This window comes from Candoia aspera, chromosome 1 (assembly GCF_035149785.1).
Source record: "Candoia aspera isolate rCanAsp1 chromosome 1, rCanAsp1.hap2, whole genome shotgun sequence".
Lineage (NCBI taxonomy): Eukaryota > Metazoa > Chordata > Lepidosauria > Squamata > Boidae > Candoia > Candoia aspera.
This window is the reverse complement of record NC_086153.1, coordinates 86,454,802-86,476,617: the sequence shown is the minus strand read 5'-3', so window position 1 is coordinate 86,476,617 and position 21,816 is coordinate 86,454,802. Positions and strand designations below refer to the sequence as shown.

The window sequence follows — 21,816 nt, the reverse complement described above, 5'->3', positions numbered from 1 at the left end:
CATGTCTTTTACCAGTAACAGATGTTTCATATTCAGTGGCATGTACCTCTGAATATTAGGAGCTTGATATTGACCTTATGCCATATGTAGGCTTCTCCAGAAGTTACTTGGTTCTTGTGAAAACTGTGAACTACAGGAAAGAGCAAACACCAGGAAGGGTGCACAACAATTAGAGTTTTTTTTAACTCTTCATCTTATGAAGAACCATTTGGGATTGCCTGTAGTAGAAGGACTACTGGCTGCTTTAGCGTCCTTCATTATGCCATCTTTCCTCACCTCTCCCTACTGCTGTTAATTCTGCTTGAATTGGCCTAGTTGTAAATGCTTCCCAGGAAGATCAGAACCTGTGATCATTCCTAGCTCTGTTGTGGTCCTCAAGTTCCTTTGCCTATTAACTTACTTGAGAAGTAGGAAGCTAAAAACACTGAAGCCATGAAGCAAAACCTTGGTGGTTTTCCATTTTATTCTAGAATCATTCTCAGAAATGTATGGGAAAAAAATAAAACCAATGCAGCACAATACAGTACTAAGAATGTTTTTAGTTCTACTGTATGCTGCAGAGATTACTGTGCCCTGTAAGGATTGGATTTCATATCACACATAAACTTATTACTGTAAGGACATGAAAAGTATCATAATATTACTGTATACTGTTTATAAAATTTTAATTATACATGTCTTAATTTAAATTAAAACTATAAATATAGAATTAATCATAGGTATCTTAGACCAGTGTTTCTCAACCTCAGCAACTTTAAGATGTGTGAATTTCAACTCCCAGAATTCCCTAGCCAGCATTCTGGGAATTGAAGTACACACTTCAATTTACACCAGTAAACTAATTTTAGGATCTGGGTCGAGAAAGTAAAAATCTCAGCATTTATTTTTTTCCTTGGAGAAACAAGTTTTGAAAAAAAAAATCCCTATAGTAAAATTGAAGTATCTGGATTCAGATCTTCAAACTGTATAATATCTCATGAGGGTTTCAGCAAATATGAGCCAATGGGCAGGGCACTTAAGAAAAAGAGCATGCTTTACCTGTAGAATAATGTTTTTTTTTTCCTGTTGGAGAGATGGGATTAAAAAACAGAGGGAAAGAGTAAAGATACAGGAAGAGGGCACAGCTGATCCCTTCATACTAAAGAAAGGACACTAAGAATTACATGTACAGTATATATTCGTATAGGGGAAGGTGAAGTATGAGCGATTGCATGTGTGTAGGGGATGATGGAAAAGTGTCTCAATACAGTTATTGATTACATTGTTGCAAATATTAGCAAGGGTGGTGTGGAAAAAAATGACTCTAGAGATGTAATGTATTTTATAGATATGTCCTAATAAACCTACAGTAACTCTCCACTAGCCCTTCAAATATAGCCATGCATTCCTGCAGACATCAGAACAAGCTCTATAGTAACATATTGTTGCTATGCTTTGCTGATAAAGCAGTCGGAAATAGAAGATTTCTTTAGATTCTCATAGGACATAGAGCTTAATGGGAGGCGAGAGGCAGCAGATATGAAGATGGCAAAAGGGGGGAAGCATAACTTGTGAATATCAGAGAGAATTCTGGTAAGAAGCTTGGTCATGGACATGATGATGCTACCTGTATAAAAGGTGTTACTGTCCTGACTTAAGCAAAAAAACCATGCTGAGACAAGGAATTAGTCTCTAGTGTTTATTAACTGCTCTAGTAGACAAAAATCCTACCAAACTGAAGGACTGTGGGAAACCCAGACAAATAAACCCCAAATCTCAAGGCGGGTCTGCTCTGAGTTTCTTTGAAGGACAGTTCAAAGCCTCTAAACTACACATGTGTTTTCCACCCTGGATAGGGGCCCCCTCCTGCTCACGATCCGTACTCATAACAGCTACAGTGGCTAGAAGGTACTTGGTTCTTGTGGCTGTTGAACATTGCTTATTGATCTTAATCCAGAGAAAGAGTGGTTTGTGATCCCAAAATAGATTGATCAGTTTTCTGTCCTGCTGAAGCCTCCTCTATTGCCGAATAGGGTGAAGTCTATGAAGTTTTTTAGGGTAGAACCAAGAGGAAGACTCACAAAAAAGGAAAGGCATTGTTGGACCTATTGTACCAATGCAGAAGGCATGGAGGTGTGGCAAAAGATTGATGAAATAAAGAAGATCAAAGCTAGAGTGATCAGCTAGATCCAGGCCAGCACACGATTTATCTGACTGAGAGAGATGGAAAGCTTGTCACTAAATTCTTTAAACCCTTTTCTTAAATCTAGATAAGAATAGTTCTAATATTTAGCAAAAAAAGGGGGGGGAAAGTTAGGTACACATATATATATTAACTTGATTGGCTATGATATGCTCACTTAAAGTTTTTCTGAGGTTACAAGTCAGAGAGCAGAAAAAAATGCTTGTTTGGTATTATTGGATCAGGCTGTGTCAGGCTATTAGGAATGGGAACTATTCACAAAAGAATGCAGAACACTTTGTAAGGCTTGAAGCTAGTAAAGTGACACTCCTTGACAGTTCTGATAAAGGTTGGCTGAAATTGCTTCTTGTTGCCTTTTAAGTGAATAAAAAGTAAGAAAAAATCTGGAGAGCTCTGTACCTGTTTCAGATCTCATGCAAGTACCTCATCGCAACCAATCACTGTTGGAAAGAAGTGGAAGATCTGATAGGAGGGTTAATGCAGGTAAAAGTGTTCCTGAGATACATGTATCTTGATTTAATGTCAGAAAACTCCAAAATTGTTTTAATACCCTAGAAACAGCTGGTCATAAGATTTTAACAAACCAGAATGACAGAAGTGTCTGATGAAAGGAAAAGAGGATATGCTTTAAAAAAATCTTTGAGACCCTCCCAATAATGAAACAATTTTAAAAATGGCAGAACTATATTAAAACATATTTCACTTTGAACAGATTGGCTTTAAAAAGCTTGTATTTTAAAGCTAAATATTTGTAATAAGGTCAGGAGCATAAACTGTATTTCCAAAATACAATGCTTGGTCCAGATGTGAGTTTATATCTATTTTGGCTTAATTTCTTGGATTTGGAGTAGCATCTTTTCTTTTGTTCTGATTAGAATCCTTTGATTTAACAACTACTAAATGAGAATATACATAATTGTATTACTGAAAGTAAATACAATACCTAATTGTATTGTTAGAAGTGGATACATTCTCAAACGATTTATTATAATTTTATTATGGTTGAGTAAACTTGGATATTTGTGGCATGCTTTTATAGATTAAGCATTACATGTTCATTACAAGCATAGAGTAGCTTTATTAATATCTCAAAAGAAATGTTAAGAGAGGGTATCATCAGAAAATAGGGTGCTTGAATTATGTATAACTACAAAACTTGAAAGATTAAGTATGCAGAAAAGTTCTGGAAGTCATATTTATATGAATATGCTCATAGTCCAGATTCCAAACTCTTCAATGTAGTTCAAAATGCTGGATCTGAAATGTTACCCCTTTGACATAAATGTAGTTGTCCATGTCTACATTCCCAAAATGAACCTATATTTGAGATCCTTGTGATAATTTGTGATAATCTTTTCCACGGATTGAAGAATTAGCTCCATAAATAAACAATACAGATGTAATAATCATAATAAAAGAATCCACAGTAGGTCCCTCAGCTGTGCTGCAAGTATCTTTTTTGCCTGCCTTTGCAGTTTGAATGACAGATGTACATACCAGAGCATTGGACCACTGGTTCAGCTGTCAGCCTGGCCTATCTATTAAGGTTCCAAGCAGGCTTCCTACCTTTTTACAAGGTTTTTTACATTGACAATAAAATGTTTAACCATATACAGCCATCTTTCAGCTTATATTGAACAAGGATTATTATGAAATTGTACAGAATTATTTTAGAAGGTGATTGAGGAAAGAATGTTATCACTTACCAGAACCAGCTAACAAAAATTGAACACAATGAAATGCTTCCAAATCAGCATTTTCTTTTAATTTATTGAAGCAACTTCTGTATTGTCCTTTAATATTCATTTTCAGACTGGTTTGTATATAAGAAATACATTAATAAATATAATCAAAATATTAAAAGTAATTACAGGCAGCATTACAAGGAAGGGACAGAGCCCTATCATCTCAGGGCTCACTGTTTTATTTGTATGCTTGTCTATCTCTTTGTTGACCACGGCAACCATTTAAAACCTTAGGTGAGTTAGGGCCATTGTGTTGCATATTTCAAAACAGCCACTGTAACATGGCTTTCTGCTGGCAAGTAGAGTGAGATATTAAATCCTATTTACTTGAAAAAGCAGGCTGTTTTGCTTCATTAAGGGGTATTTTGGCAATGATGAAGCAATATGGGCATAAACATAGCACATCCAGTTGTGGAAAGGCTTATAAACTGGCAAGAGATAAACCTTTCGTTAGCATGCTGATACCCATAATTGACAGAAACATGAAGCTCTGTGCAGTCCCCTGTACTTAGAAGATACACATCTAAATAATATTTAAATGGGTATGCACAGTTTAAAGCCCACAGGAGAGTGATTGGACTTGGTTTAATTAAATGAGCTTGAACCCCCTGGTAACTGTATTATGGTTCAAAAGAAAATAGTTATTGTGTGCAGGCCTCTTTGCGCCTGGCTGAGACAGTAAAGAGCCAATTCCCAGCGCTATGGCGCTTACATGTGAGGAGTTTCTTCGTTCATTTGTTTTGCTATGAAAGGAATGAATGAATGAAAGAAAACTAGATTACAAAAGTGTAGAAAGGCTACAGTGTTCCCAAAATAAGCATAATGCAAGATAGTACAATTCAAAGATTGGTACTAACATAAGGCCTGGGCAAAAACGTGCAGTATTGCTTCTCTCTATTCGTGCAGCTTAACCTCCTCAGTTCACCCAGCATCTACCAAAACAGTGGAATATTTGTTTGCATGGAGGCCTTGCCTTTCATTTTTGGAATCACATGTATAACCCCATGCACACCCATACACCCACTGTATAGGTGTAATTCATGACATGGCATTTCTGCAAAGGCTTAGTTTGCAGAATTTATGTAGTGTGATGTCAGATTATGAAGGTTAAGTGTGCATGTGACTGTCATCACAGGACTTATGCCTAATGTGTCCTCACAGGGCTATATACATATCTGAACAGTTGTGGATAAATGAAAGTGTGTCAGCTTTTTACTTTCCTCCTGGAAACCCAATTTGCTTTAAGCGTACACAAGTACTATCAAGTGACTTTACTCCAATTTTAAATACAAGTGAAGGATCAGTAGCAAAAATTAAGCAGGGCCGGGCTAACAGTAAGCTTCTCAAAATGAAACTTGCCCATATATGTCACTGAAGGAATGAAATACTCTAAGCTTGGGTAGAGATTAGGCACAGGGTTTCTAACCATCAGTATCCTTTGAAGGAAAAGCCCTACCCATGTGATGCTTTTGGTTAAGTGCTGGAGTATCTGTGCTTCCTAAGGATACAACAGATCTTTCTATTCAGTAAAATGTTGATTCTCTAGACTTCCAGGTGACTTTGATAAAATGGACAGGTGTTTTTTTTTTCGCTCAGATCTCACCCCCAAGTAAAGTCCATTGTTTCTGAACAGTCCATACAATTGATATAGTTGGCATCAATTTACTGCATTTAACCAAATTACGATTTAACCGACACTTCTTCATCACCAATAGACCATTAAATTGAGGTTTAACTATATTTCTAGCTTCATTCCCTAAATTTAATCTCAATTCTGGATGTTCAGGCTGAGCTTTATCCAGATCGCTGAGCCATATTGGATGAATGCTGTCATTTCAAGACTGTTTTAAAGAGAGCCAGTTTGGTCTAGTGGTTAAGGTACTGGGCTAGAAACCAGGAAATTGTGAGTTCTAATCCTGCCTTAGGCATGAAAGCTGGCTGGGTGACCTTGGACCAGCCACTCTCTCTCAGCCCAACTCACCTCACAGGGTTGTTGTTGTGGGGAAAATAGGAAGAGGAAGGGGTATTAGGTATGTTCCCTGCCTTGAGTTATTTGTAAAAATAATAAAGGCAGGATAAAAAATAAAATTAAAAACTGATTATTGGGGAAAGTATCTGATGAAAATATTCCTCTTCATTTGTAATAAGGCTGTTACGGTTTTTTGGCCCATAAATCTTACATGTCTGATTATCTTCAGAATCCCTTGGAGACCAACTGAAGGTGGGATTTAGTAGGAAAGAAAAGCTTTAATTGATAAATTTACCAATCATAACTAATTTTTTGTAAAATAATTCATGTACTTGAGATGGGCAGCCATATAAATTTAATGAATGAAGAATGAATGAATGAATGAATAAATAAATAAATAAATAAATAAATATAATACTAGTCATATTGAAGTGCTGCCTGTCTGGAAAATGGTAATATGTTTTTTGTATCATATATAATTCCCTTTCCCATAAATACACACATGCACCTATAGAACCTGACTAGTTCCATGGGATTGTAAGGTTGCCAAGATGTGATCATAGTATGATTAAATTACTTGTTGTTGCAATGGGATCAAAGAAAAAAAAATAAAAAGGAGTAATTTATTTCTATTCCTGGTCTGATAAAAGTTCTTTTAAAAATGGTCTATTTTAAAATGTTCTTAGCGTAGTCTGTGTAGAATGTAAGAAACAACAATGTCTCATTGTCTAAGCAACTGCCAATTCATTTGCTGTGTAATGAGAACATTCATGCTTCTCTAACTGCTACCATTTTGGCCTTTTTTTTTTAAAGATAGCTTTGCTGACATTATTGACTAGGGCTCTAGCACTTGAAGGTCTTTGATGCAGTACAACCTAGAATTAAAAGAAAATACTGCTTCAGTGCTTATGGACATTGTTAAAATAATAAAATAATCACAGTACACCTAAAAGCCATACTCACTGTTGCTTAATATTATAGAGACAATTTTTCCATGTAGTTGAAGGCCAGGTTATTAGCAAAACCAGTGAACCTTGAAACTAGAAAAATCAAGAAGTGCACTGAAGTCATAAAATGAGATATCCTGTAAACATATGAGCATCTTGCACTTTCTATAATTGGATTTGTATTTTATGACTTTTTTGTTACTGTTATATGGAAATTTCACCAAAGTCATATACAATAGAATGACTATGAACTAGAACTCTAGCAGTAATGGAATAGCTAGCCCAATGGCAGCTTTGTGCATGGCTGAATCCTGCAGCAAAGTAGGTAAAGCTTTTCCCCTGAGAGTGCAGGTGGACCAGTTGTGGATCCTTCTATATAATGACATCCATGTCCTGGTAATTGCCATGCTGGAACATTACAATGCATTAACCAATGTGGTGTAGTGGTTAATACATTGGGCTGATGGTGGGGAAATCAAGATTAAACCTCTACTAGCCATAATGCTCAATAGGGACTTTTTAGTCAGTCATGATTTTTCAGTGTAAGTTACCTTACAGAATTTATATACCATTTCCTAGCTGAAGCATCTCTAACTGGTTTACAATAAAGGCAACAGTGGAATACATAATAAACAATACATTAAATCAATATAAATCAATATTAAATAAACTACAGAACATTAATTAAAAAGCAGGGGGGATATTCTTCCAGCATTTATAACAGGAAGGCCTGGGTGAAGAGGTGAGTTTTCTTAAAAACTCTTAAGGCACTTAAAATATGATGGAGTTGCTCTGAGTTGTTCTGAGGATAATCCTGGAGGGCAATATCATGTACAACATTTGAACTTTCAGAGGAAGAAAGGTAGGATGTCAGTAAAAAATAAATTATATATGGATCTGCCTTTAAATATTTCACAGATCTTCCACTAATATGTAACAAAATAAGACCTGAAGACCATCACTTTCTGTTATTTTTCCTCAGTATCTGATATTCAAAACTGGGCTGCTTTTCTACACTGATGCTCTAAATAGTTACTACTAATATGCCCTGTAGCTATTTGATAAACTTAATCATGAATGTGTCTAATCATCAAATCAGTAGGATAATTGTGAAGAAGCATTTCTCTGAAATCATTTGTTTCAGTGGCAGATGGACAAATATTTCCCTCTCTACACCATTCATAATTTTTACATTATTTCCCACTGTTTGCTTGCTTTATAACATTTCTGAAATATGATCTTGATTTCAGATTTCAGAGCTACAATTTCCAGGAAGGTCATTGAGGTTGAGGAGCAGAATTTCCTACCATTTTATATATAACAGACTATATTGTATAGAATACAATTAGAAACAAGATATTGATATGGGTATACAGTATGTATATGCCTCGTGTGGCGCAGAGTGGTAGGCGGCAGTATTGCAACCGAAAACTTTCCCCACGACCCGAGTTCGATCCCAGCGGAAGCTGGATTCTTGGGTAGCCGGCTCAGGTCGACTCAGCCTTCCATCCTTCCAAGGTTGGTAAAATGAGGTCCCCGCTTGCTGGGGAAGGTGACGACTGGGGAAGGCAATGGCAAACCACCCCGCTATTGCCTGCCAAGAAAATGTTATGAAAGCGGTGTCCCCCCAAAGGGTCAGACATGATTCGGTGCTTGCACAAGGGACCTTTCACATCACATATACTATGTATATAAGCATATACAGTATGTATATAAGCAATAATAGTGATTTTAAACCAAGAATATTTAGTATTTTGTTCTAAGCCAACTGATGTAGTATATGAATTGGCAAGCATATGGAAAAGTGCCTAGAAACAAAAAATATTTAACATTTCATTGTATTTTTCCCTTAATCTTCCTAATTCTAAATAATGCAATTTCTCCCTTTCATAAACTACTTTTTCTACTTTCTTAGAACAACAGTTCTAGGCTTGACAATGGATGAAACAAGCTGGTATAACTGAGACATTCCTGTCCCATTCTCATCTCTGTTACTGTAGTAGAATAGGGGAAGACTGGTAAAAGTCCTCATTAATGGAGTATGTGGGCACACTTTTAAACTATATTGGTTGGTGGGGGGGTTGCCTTCAAGTCTGTGCTGATTCCTGGCGACTGCCTGGACAAGTCCCTGCAGTTTTCTTGGTAATATTTCAGAAGTGGTTTGCCATTGCCTCCTTCCTGGGGCTGAGAGAGAATGAATGGCCCAAGGTCACCCAGTTGGCTTTGTGCCTAAGGTGAGACTGGAACTCATGGTCTCCCAGTTTCTAGCCTGTGCCTTAACTGCTATACCAAAGTGGCTCTACATTGTGTTTTACTTATAAATACAATGTTTTACTACATTGTATTTTATTACAAACTGTTGCATTTTTATAATGCTTATAGAATATTATAAAATGTATTACAATTGATCTGTTGTAATTCTGTGTGTGTTTGAGGAATCTGTGAGTACATTATTTTAATGAACTAAGGTAAAGGTAAAGGTTTCCCTTGACGTAAAGTCCAGTCGTGTCCGACTCTAGGGGGCGGTGCTCATCTCCGTTTCAAAGCCTTGGAGCCGGCATTGTCCATAGGACACTTCCGGGTCATGTGGCCAGCATGACTCACGGAACGCCGTTACCTTCCCGCCGAAGCGGTACCAATTAATCTACTCACATTTGCATGTTTTCGAACTGCTTGGTGTGCAGAAGCTGGGACGAGCAACGGGAGCTCACCCCGCTGCGCGGTTTCGAACCGCCGACCTTCCGATCGACAGCTCAGCGGTTTAACCCGCAGCGCCACCGCGTCCCTTTTAATGAACTAAGGAAAAATAAAACTGGGCATCTGGGGTGATCCAGAGCTGTTTTCTGTATCCGGATAGCATCATTTCTGTTGGTGGCTTGGAGCTGCCAATTGGTCCTCTCCCAGCAGTCTGTTATATTTCTAACCTTCGCCACCTCTCTGCCAATGAAGATGTAATGGTTCTGGCAGCAGAGGAAAAGACCAGTCCTTCTCTCCACTGAAAGCCATCTGTGTTTCTGTGCTAGGCATGTTGTAGGTGAACCTTCTCCTCATCTAGTATAGAAGCATGGTGGGTTAATGGAGAAAGCACTGTAAGATCCATGTGTCTATTGCTGCTCCAGTGCCTTAATCATCTGCAAAAGGTTTTACTTTTTTTTGTTCACCAGGGGGAGTGGCCAAAAAAATGACAAAATTCTCCATCCTCTACCAGGATTCCTGCTTGTCCCCACTGCATTCACCCTCAATCAGGAAGTCTTTAAGGGGCCCTGTGATTGGAGGGATGGGTGGGAGAGGCTTATATGCTGAACGTCAGACTGCCTCAGAAATATGGTGGGAAGTTGGAGGATTACTTGAATCATTGCCAAGCCCAGAGAGGACAAGTGAAATATGATCACTAAAAAAGACAGATGTTTTAAATAGGTAATTCCATCCTTTGACCATCTGGCAATCTCCAATGCCAGATGAAAACTGCTTGAATTTTCAGCCAGCCAGCAATATTGGCTGAAAAACCTGGTAACAGTAATCCCAGCATGACTGATAAATGCCAAATTGGAGAAAGCTAGACCATTATGTAACTTTAAGTATATCAGGTATGTCAGACATTATGGTTCCATTAGGACCTGTGATCGACGGAAACTGTTTCTGATGCTGGAATAATCTCTACAGATCTTCAGTAACATGAAGCTTGTGGGATAATTTTGTTGAAACACTACATAGCTTGCATCAGCGATCTCCTCCGTCCCAGCCATAACATCCAAATCAAAGATGTTACATGTGCATATACTGCATAGTTCTTCATGGCTGCCTCTTCTAATTATTTTGAAGTTCTGTAGATAAATTGCTGATGCTTGCAATGGCCTTCCACACAGTAACGCTTGTGTCTCAGGTTAGCACAAATGGTGTCTGTCTTCCTCTGTTTATTTATCTGCAAATAGCCAGAGCTGAGTATGTGAAATATTTCATACATTGAACACCCTGTCTGTATTTTCCAGGTACTCTTTGAAGGTAAGGATTAGTTTTTCCAATCTACATTTTTATTTTCTTTACCTGCTGCGATTTAGGAGGTTAATGTTTTCATTCCCTTAGTCCAAGCAATGATTGAACTAGCTAAGGAAATACTTGTAGTCAAATTGCCAGCAGATCCAAGAAATAGTGTTACCTACCAGATTGTTGGTAAGTTAGAGGAACTGAATCCTGGTTGCAAAGGTTAGGTCATGACCATTCATAAGTTCTGAATACACCCTGAATTAATTCTAGGAACATCTATTAGAATAGGAAACATTAGAGAGTGTGTTCCAAATAGGCCTGGAAAAAATAAAAACAGAAATCTGTTACACAAAGAAAAGTCAAAATTTATCTTCTCCTACAACAAAGTGCAGGATACAGGTCTTAAGTTACAGAAAGACAGGTTCCAGTAGAATATTGAAAAAACTTCCAGAGAGTAAGAGCCATTGGACAATAAAACCGATTAGCAAGGAATGTTGCAAGCTCCACTTTACTAGGTGTTTTCAAGCAAAAATTGGACAGACACCTGTCAGGAATGTTTTAATTTGGATTTCCATGCTGAACAGGTGATTGGGCTTCATAACTGGAAAGTTACTTCCAGTCAGGAGAAATATTGTTGAGTTTTACCCCTAAGTTTTTTTCCTTCAGGTTTCTTGGGCACACTTCTGTGGATATCCACAGGGATATTTGTATGCATGGAAGGCTAGTATTTCTCTCTTGTTCATTTTAGTTCAGTCATCCACAGTCAGATGCCTTCCAACTCTGTTGAAAGAATTCTATTACCATTCTGTATGTGAATTCTGGGTCCGTAGTCTCAGCACATCTGAAGCACACCAGTTTCTAAAAGGCTGCCTTAGTTCAACAAAACAGTGACACCAGAACTATAAGTGTTACTTCAGGCTGATTGTTACCAACACATGTAACAGATGCAGACTTACCTTGCCTTCACAAAAGAGGCAAGCTTCCAGCAACATGTATCAAAAAAGTTTTGCTTCCCTAAATTGATTACATATAGATGTCTCATTTGAAAGAAGAGTACTTGTTGGAATTTGTGTGTGTAATCTTACCCTTCCTTCTAATAAATACTGTTAATCAGAGTTCTTAGATTCTTATTCTTTGAATTAACTGTTTTCAGTGAACACTTCAAGGAGGAAAACTAACAACATAAAGGACATGTTAGGTCTTCTATAAAAAAAACTTTCTTATTTTATAAAGTCTGTGGTCCAGCTTTATTTTCTTTGTCCCACCCCCCTCACCCCACAAAAACCACCAGCTACCTTACAATATCAACATTATTTCTGTATATGTATTACCTGCTGCTCTCATCCTGTCAAACCACCATATTTGTTCCAGTGTAGAATTACACAGCTTTTATAAAACAGTATAAAATTCAAAGGCCAGGCTAACTTTGCGTGATGACTTACAGTTTAAAAAAAAAGTTACATAAATGAACTTAAAACTAGAAAAGTATTACCAAACAACATTTTGAGCTGAATACTTTTTTCTCATGAGGTTTATTTCATTTACTTAATTCAAAGCATTTAATGAGCTGTTGCTCTGTGTTATTATTAATATCAGTTACAAATAATGCAGCATATTCATCATGCTGATGTGCAATAACCAATAAATCTAGCTTAGTAACCAGTAGATTATTATGACTTGTCTTTGTTATTCATTTCAGTCATATGGATCATGATGGATGTTTCTGATATCCACATGTTATCAGACTAATTCTGTGGGAATTTCATACCAATTCATCATATAATGTACGTGTAATTATTTCACCAAAAAATCTGAAGCATTTATATTTATAAGAAGGGAGTGTTCCAGTGCACAAGCCAATCTCAGAAGAAAATGTTGGTCAAGTATTGACCTGAAATGTTATAGATAGTTTACTTTTATTAAATGTTCCATTCTCCCCTCTTAAAATGTTATTTTTTTTCTTTATGATTTATTTCCTCTCTTGAGCCATAATAACCATGCTGTGAAAATGTATGTAGGAGTTGATAACCTAATTTTAAAGTTTCTTTTATTAGACAGTAACTTACTTGGATCAAATGAAGGATGAACTATGCTTTCTAGAAAAGGTCTTTCCCAGTGAAATAATATTAGTGGATTTGAAAGGAAGAGTCTGTTTGCAACCATTTCGAAGTTAAGAATCTGAAAAGATGAAGAATTACAGTCTGATATTCTTTTGTGAATCCTGGTGACAGTTCCTAAGTCAAACTACAATTTAAATATTGTAGAGATTTAGTTTGCAGTCTTATGTACATGTATAAGCTACATTGTTTAATATATTGCATTTAATTCCAATTTAGATTTATCACATGGCTGAATCATGTTGGCTTAATTACAAATAAAATTTGGTACATCAATAAGGAGTGGTAACTGTGGGCTTTTTGTGTATATGAGATTAATCCAAAAAGAAATCTTACTTTCAAATGGACATTATTTGGAATGTTTGGAATTGTGTAAACCAAGTGAACAAGGCAAAAGGGTACCAATTGACAGGACAGGCAATTGACTGCCCTAAAGAGCTGTGAAGGGGAATTGAGCAAGTCTGGGAGAAGACCAAGCTACTTTAAGGTGCTGTGTTCCCGCTCCTGTATGCTCTGAAGCACCTTTTGGAGACTGAAGCTAAAGCATTGCACAGCCTCATTATCTAATGTTATCTTGATAATGTATCATTTTGAAGTTTATAGGGATTTCTTGTATCCTCACTGCTTTTTTTAGCATTATTGAGGTGCCGTCTCCATTGTGTAACTACATTAATGTCTTTAAATTTACTAAGAATGGTTTAATCATTACACTCTGTTCCTTCTGTATTTTTCTGTAGGATGGGTCATTGGGCAACATTGATGATCTGGCTCAACAGTATGCAGATTACTATAATACCTGTTTTACCGATGTGTGTGAAAGGATGGAAGAGCTGCGTAAACGAAGAGTATCCCAAGACCTTGATATGGTAAGCTGATGAGGAAGACTGCTCATTTGCAAACTAAGCACACATTTTAAGAACTCAGGAATGTCCAATCTTGTGTCTTTAAATAGGTACTCTAGGTTAGTCATGCATTTCATTTTATCTAAGAACATAGCTTTAAGTAATACTTTGATAATATTTCATGTGAGTAATCTTCTAGAAACACTGGATTTCCCCCCCTTACTGTTGTTCAGCCCTGACTAAAAGTGCAAGCAAGACTGCTAGTTTGCAGGACTCAGGAAGAGTTCCTATTATGTTGCCATTCCTGCCCTCTGGAATGATCTTCCCCCAGAGATTAATGTGGCTCCCACCCTTATTTATTCAGGAAATTATTGAAGATCTGGTTGTTCTCCTAGGCCTTGAGCATAGGATGACCATGGAGCCCTTTTTCATTTTGTTTGCTTTGCTTTGCTTTATTCTATTTTATTTTGTTTTGTCTTGTTTTTGTGTCTTGCTCTTCTGGTTTATAAATGAATGAATGAATGAATGAATGCTAAAAATATATTATACAGCAGCGGCTTTTCCACTTTCTTAAAGTCAAGGAAATTTAACATGCAAATGGCATCCTTAGTTGTATCCTTTCCCTAAGCAGAGGCAACAAATGTCTTCAGTAATCTGGATCCCAGCTAGTCACAGGTATGTACAAGGATGTTAAGTTCCTCCACCTCATTAGCCTGGAATATGATAGTAAAACCATTGAGTAAAACCCAGCATCCAAAAGACCTTCTGCCAGCTATATTTACAAACTAATGTGGCTAGCTTTGCTCAGGACTTTGACAGAGGACTACTACCAAGCATCCTCTATATACAGTTTTCAGCCCATTCCTCAGTCCTAGTACTGTGGAATAAGTCTTACATCTTCACATCAAGAGATACAGTATATAAGAGGGGCCTCTCTACTAAGGCCACTAAACATCTACCAGCATTCATCATGGGATCTCCAGCTTGTATTTCATCCACACCTGGCTCCATTCATCCACACCTGGCTCCATTCAATCACCTACACATATCCTTAGAGCACCTGAGATAGAAGGTAACATTTCTGATAGCCAAGGTAGTATCATAAATAGGCATATTCTCTTCCCAGAAGGAGTTCTGCATCATCCAGCCAGCCATCATCACCCTGCAGCTACTCTCAGCCTTCATTGCTAAGGTGAATTCAGTCTTTCATTAGGGCCAGAAAGTGATTCTCCCTCCATTCTGCCCTAGCCCCAGATCTAAGTTAAAGAAGGATTGGCATAATCTGAACATTTAGCTCTACCTGACCTAAACAGAGGATTTCACAGTTTCTAGTTTCTTTTGGCAGCTCATAGTGATTGCCAGGTAGATAAAGACTTGTTTCAAACTAGCCTTTGAAACTTGAAACAAACTTATCTACAGGGGATTGAGGGTCACTCCACTAGAAATGTAGCTACCTCAGTTTCCCACAACACTAATGTTTTCCTATAGGGCTGCCATGTGGTCCTCCATGTCCTTCTTACACCTCAGTTGGAGCATCTTTTGTCAGGAGAAGAGTTTGCAACAAAGTCTAGGGCCCTCTAGGCAAGGATCCTCCCTCAGGGACAGTTCTGAATATGTCCCACTTCAAAAGGCCCTGGCTCTGTTGTAGAAAAATAGTAGATTGAAATTTACCTGAAGGTCCTTTTTCTACAGTGGAGATAGGGCATCCAGCCCACCAAGGTATTATCAGAAAAAAGGAGATAATCATTGGGCCCCCTTCAGTATTTGCAACCCACAAACATATCTCTGCTGTCCTCCCACCTTTTCAAATGTTATATATTTGAGTGTTCTTTCTGGCTTGTCATCCTCAAAAATGGGGAAGAGTACTTTTCCCTCTCATGGGAGTCATCACCAGAATCTTTTCTATCCTGGCCTCCAAAATGACCACTTCAGAATGTTCTGCCTCTGCTGTAGAAAAAGGATTTTTGATATAAGTCCAATATACTGTCCTCTAGACCTTCTGTGGCAGAAGAATTAATCACAAATTCTGAAGCATAATTTCTAGTCCACGCTAAATTAAACTCGGGTTTGATGGTACTATTTAGTTCCAGTGGTGATTGCGAGGCAGTGAAGCAAGGAGTTTAACAGCAAGCATCACTAATCAGAGCAATAGTAGATCCAAGTTTTGTGTGTGTGTTTGTGTGTGGCGGTGTGTTTTCAATTGGTCTGTCAGGTAAAGCGTGCAGTATGACTTAACTCTCCTAAATTGAACATCTTACTTATTTTGTGTCGCTCTGAAAGAGAGTGCAGCATTATTATAAATCACTGTGTGTGTGACAGGCCTTTAATTGTTGCTTGAGTCATAGTATTCTTTCTTGTTGGCTTGCTTACACAAAAATACTTTTAGAAATTGATGCTACGTAAGATGCAAGACCTGTGCAAGCCTGGCTGGCCTTAGCAATTTTTTATTTCCTGGGCAAATAACATTCTTTGTCACCTCCCACACAGCTGGGAAATAGTGCCTGTTTTTTAAGAAAATGCATAACTGATCTACACATGGGATCTACACAGTGTCAGCACAATACAGATGTGGCTCAGATTCCTAGTGATAAAAAGAATAAAAATAATATGAAGGACTAGGCCAGAACCAGCTATTAAAACAAGAACTCTGTATACTTGCACACTAGACAAATAATCTCTGTAAGAAAGTAGCCCTGTATTACTGAAAAGTCTTTGCCATATTCAATTAATCTGAATTAGTTATGCATTTTGCGGGCTGAAAATCTCTTTCAGAGAGGCAAGCTTTATAAGCTCTCAGATTCTTTCCAGTTTGGATAAGCATTCTGGAGACAAACCACTTTCCCAACTCCCCAAACTCTCTCACCAGTCCATGGCTGCAGGCTCTGACTTCTCTTTCTGGACTTCAAAGGGAAAAGAGTTGCCTACCATGCGGACCACTTCTGTGCTGCTGTGCACCATGACAGGGCAGCAGAAGGTAAGGGGTAATGCGCCCTTATTTTTGCACTCTACCATTGCTCCTGCCAGCAGTAGCTGGTACGTGTAATGGTTGCCTATTCTACAACACCATCAGACTCATGAGTAGGAATTCAAAGATATCCGATTTATTAAAGAACAGTAAGCAGGATCACAAAGAAAGCTGAGAATGATGAAAGCGCGCCAAATTCAAACTGAAAACCCTCGGTGCAAATGAAATCCCTCCCCCTGTAGAATCTTCTCAAGTTCACAATCCCAGGTGCTCCTAACGGTTTCTGATGGTCTGCGGGAAAAGGCCTTGAACAGAGAACATAACCCAAACACATTCCATTGTACTGATTTCACATACAGAGCTTGGTACAAGGTCTCATAGCAGCTCCCTCCCAAACAGAAACACGCGTCAGCACCATGGCATGTGAAACGTTACGATGTATAAACTACATTGAGTCAGTGAACATGACAGTAAGTCTCCAAGAAGAAATGAGAGAATATTTTGAAGAAGGAAAAATCAGCTAACAATTCCAAATACCGGATTTACACAGAAAATAAATTAAGCTGTTTGATATAATTCCACACCTTTCTAAGCTGGTATGAGGGGAACAGATTATTTCTGTTTATTTGTAATGTTTCAAAATCCTCAGTGGTTTGTTATAACTTCTGTTTTGGAAAGTATCATTTGAATGGTTGATGGTCTCCTTTTGGCATGGACAGCAGGAATGCCTGTGCTGGATAACGTAGACAGCCTTCCGTAGCTCCTTGGCCTGGTTTTGGTTTGGGGGGATGGTGTCTCCTGAACATATTTTTCTTTCTAAAACTTTTTTTTTTAATTTTGCAAATCTTCAAGCTGATCCTTCTCTTCCACTGATGAATATGATGCTTCGGTTGGAAAAGTTCAGAGCATGTACCTTTTTTAAAGCTTGTAACTGAAAATGAAATGGCATAAAAGGGAAAAAGGGTAAGATGGACAAACAAAAACTAGTGCGCTGAGGTAGCAATTCCTGCTGTTATAAGAATCTTAATTCTCCCATAGCCTCAAAGGCTGATGAAACTGTTTTCTCAGGAAGACTAATGAAGGCTTTGCTTTCTTTCCATCCTATGCCTCCACTTGCTGTAATGGCTACTGGCTGACAGGGAATAAGCAACTGGCTTCTTAAGATATACCTCTGCATTTTAAAGGCCATGAGTCCTTTTTATTCGATTTTTATTCACTCTATGACGTCTGCCTCCTGCAAGTCATGAGGATTATTGGATGTAATTCTAGCATTCAAGCTAGTTGTGCTATTAATTTTTAGGTTTCTTAATTCATTTTAATTTTGAACATCATAACTATATGGTAGCTTCCTTCCAAATTTTATTGATTTTCCCAACAACAGAGATTTTCAGGCAAAGGCAGTTCGGTAGCCAGATCATTCGTTTTCTCACTGTTTTATGATTTAGATGTTGCTAGCCTGAAGTTCAGAGAATACCCCAAAATAGACTTTCTGTGGGAAACAGTACTATCACCCTGTTCTTCCTTTAACAGGGAGAAAAAAGTTGAAACCTTTGTCTGTTTTTTTTTTCTTCCCTGGAAGTAATTCATTTACTTTCTCCAATGTTGGAGAAAGTTCCATGTTCCTGTATCCTTTCTTGGTAAAACCATAATTTATACCAGAGGCCTCATTTGTTGAGTTCAATAAATAAACAAAGGGCTGACTCTTTCCTTTAAAAGAATGTGATTAAAAGCCTACTCACCGGCAGGCTGTTAATATTGCCCAAATAACTAGTTATAGCACACAGGGAGGCTCTACCACTGTTACAAAATCCACTGTATACCTCACATTAGGAGCAGCTTCCCCCAAAAAATGGCTTACGCTCAAGGGTTAATTGATACTAGTGTGCCAAGCCCTAACATGGGTAACCCCCAAGTATGCTGGGCAGCACTAACCGAATTCCTAGCCAGAGCAGCCAGTTTTGGGAGCTATGGTCCAAAGTTTTGAAGGATTCTAGTTTAGGAAAAACTGATCTAGTTCAGAGATCAAGGACCTCTTTTATGTCCAAATGGAAGATACAGCAGTTCTGTCTTAAACTCATCTGGCTAAATTGAAGGGAATTCTCTATCTGTAAAACAGTAGTAGTTTCTTTGGTGTTAATTAAGCCTGTTTTATGGATAAAGAATTCCCTTCAATTTAGCCAGATGAGTTTAATTTGGCTCACATTCAGTTCAGCTGAGCAGGATGAGGTGGGAAAAGCCCTGAGTTGGATTAGTGCACATCAAAGATATATAACAAATAGATATTTAGACCTGAACAAATGCAAGCCAGAATGATATATGGATTGAGAGCTCTTCCTTGCATGAGGAAAGAGTGATTAGAAGAAAAAGACAGCAGGTGCCGGTATATCCACAGTATGTTATGTGTCAAGTATTTCAAGCAATCATTCAACCAGATTATGATCACTACTGTGCCCAGAGCAAAATTTGCAAAACTCAAAAGTACCATCCTCACTCTATTTTTGTCAGTGTTCCTGAATTTGTTTGTCTGTGTTTGCTCTTGCACCTATTTAGCCCTAGTGAAGAAACTTTTCTTCTTCATTCCATCCATACTACTTTGAAAAGCAATGCCCCTGTTCAGGATCCCAGCCTTCTCCCTTATTCTGTATGGATGGATGGGTTTAGTAAATGTGCATGCAGCCAATTCAGTTCAGCTCTGTATAACACTTTTCTTACCTGGACTATTAAATGAACATTGTACAAGAGACCTAGTGGCAGGTATAATTCTCCAGTCTGGTCTCTGTGATTTATACCTGTGGGTTCTACACCCACACAGCATCTTGTTCATAATATCCTAAAGAAGGTCTTGGGCAGTAACTCTGTCTTCCTCCACCACATGCAACGTCTAAACATAAGGCAGTTTCCATTTTTCCCACTTCTCTTCTGGCAACGGCAGAAGTAGCATTGTTAGGCTTGTTTTGGAGATTGTCTTATTATGACATCTCAGACTTTCTTTGCTTTAGAGACTCACGTGTTTGGGTGTGATCATTCTGTATCTTGGCCCGAATGCCCCCAAGGCCATATTGAAAAACGTCAGTGCTGCATGAATACACTTCTGCCATCAGACCGCAGTCTCTGTGTTTGATTTGTTTGGAAAAGGATGCAGTAAAACTCTGCCCCCAGTGCAAATGTTTATGAAGCAAGCTTATTGTAACAGATCCACCCATTTTTTTAGCACCTCTGTGAAAGCAATTTCTCAGCTGACTTGCAGCTAATTAGTACCCAAGGTTATTTTATTGTGGTTTATTTGTAAATCCCTAGATTCCAGTCATATAGAGCCCAAGGCACTCATCCATATCCCAACTTATTTGTACCAGGAACCAAGCTAACACTAACCAAGCTAGTTAATCAGTGTCAAACTTTCAAACATATATCTTTCTAAGTGTTGTACAACAGACAGTAACAAGCAGGTATAATTTTTCCCAGTTGTTTTCCTTATCCAATACTGGGCAGAAATTGGACCGTGTAAGCACAGCAGCTAAAACCTCTTCTGAGAACGAGGATGGGTATATCAGTGTGGCATGGTGTTTAAGGTGTGGACTGGTACTATGGAGACTGGTTCTAGTCCAGTTTCAGCCACTGAGAAACTTTGGGCCAGTCATTCTCTCTCAGCTCAACCTACATTTTAGTGTTGTTCTTGTGGGAAAAAATGGAGAAAGAGTTACATATACTATTCCTGAAAAAAAAATGGGATGTGAATCAAATAAACAAATAAGTAAAAAAATATGTTTGTTTATTTATTTATCTATCTATCTATCTAATTTATCCCCGCCCATCTCCTCCCGTCAGAGGCCCCTGGGCGGTTTACAACGATCGATTAAAACCATCACAATAATACAAAAAGTAAAATACAGTAAAAAAAATACTATAAATAGAAATAAAGAATAAAGAATAATTGAATGTTGCTGCTGCTGTTGCGACTTTGTTGACTTCATGAAATGTTGTGGCTGACATCTGTGAGACTGACCTGCATAACTGCCTGCAGAGTCTAGATCTGCAAGATTCAAATGGATATACATTGTTAGACAGGGGCTTCAGTGTTAAGATAATGGTTTTATCCTTGGGCACTGAGGGTTGTATGTTGGGTTGCATGTTATGGTTTTCATGCTTTTAATCCTTATACGCTGCCCAGAGTCACCTGTATAAGATGGGTGGCCATATCAATCAAATAAATCAAGCAAGCAAGTTTGGGATCATAGAGAGTTCTGCTTTATTTTTGTGGCACTTTCTAAAGTTGCTAAAAATTAAGTAAAGTTAGCAGCAATTCAACACTATCACTGTCAGTGTAAGAGGCAGATGAGGGATGGGCAGTGGGTAACAGTTTGAGGAGTTAACCATGATGGTTCATGCTTCTCGTCCTTACCTGGGAGAGCTTTGCCACTTCCCACTCTCCCCATTGGGTGATGAAGAGATATGTATGGAATATCTGTGAAACCTACTGAGGCTGTTCTTTTAACTGCTGGTGAAATGAAACATTTCAGTACAGTGTACTTAAGACAATGTGCATCAAAGAATTTGCAGCATCAAGAGTGCAGGGAGAGGCCAGGAGTTGAAACAGAATGTCAGTACAGGGAGGAAGAAGATAACCCTCATATCCCAATTTTTCACCACTTCCTCTTGACAGCATTGACTCTTCCCTTTGTAACTCATCTTCTAGGATGCTGTGCATGGGCAGGTTCATTTTCCAAAGTGAGGGTTTGCTACTTAGAGTTGCAGTCCTCTGAATATTGACCAGCCCAACTACTAAGCAAGAAAATATTACCAGGTGGGCTACCATGGGTCTAGTAAAAAGGATATTTTTGTTGAAACTTGTTACAAAGAGTTAAGTATACTCTCTTGTTTTTTTTAACTTGTGCATTTTAGTATTTTGGCACCAGAGTTTAATTCAATTTAGACAACACCTATTTCCGACTGATTCTGGGTGATTCACAAATAAGAACATGAAAACCAATACAAACAAAAAAGAAGATGGGAATCTGGGCACAATATACAAACACAAAAACTTCAGACATCCCCAACAAGGGGTTCC

The 21,816-nt window shown here is 38.1% G+C and overlaps 1 protein-coding gene across 2 annotated transcripts in view; it reads left to right on the top strand.

The window, feature by feature from the left end:
* SASH1 (SAM and SH3 domain containing 1) overlaps positions 1-21,816 on the top strand; it is a 137,934-nt gene that overhangs the window by 8,932 nt on the left and 107,186 nt on the right. For both annotated transcript variants that reach the window (XM_063308796.1, XM_063308788.1), the window contains exon 2: positions 13,682-13,810. In XM_063308796.1, coding sequence (XP_063164866.1) covers positions 13,682-13,810 — 129 coding nt within the window. The remainder of the gene's footprint in view (positions 1-13,681; positions 13,811-21,816) is intronic.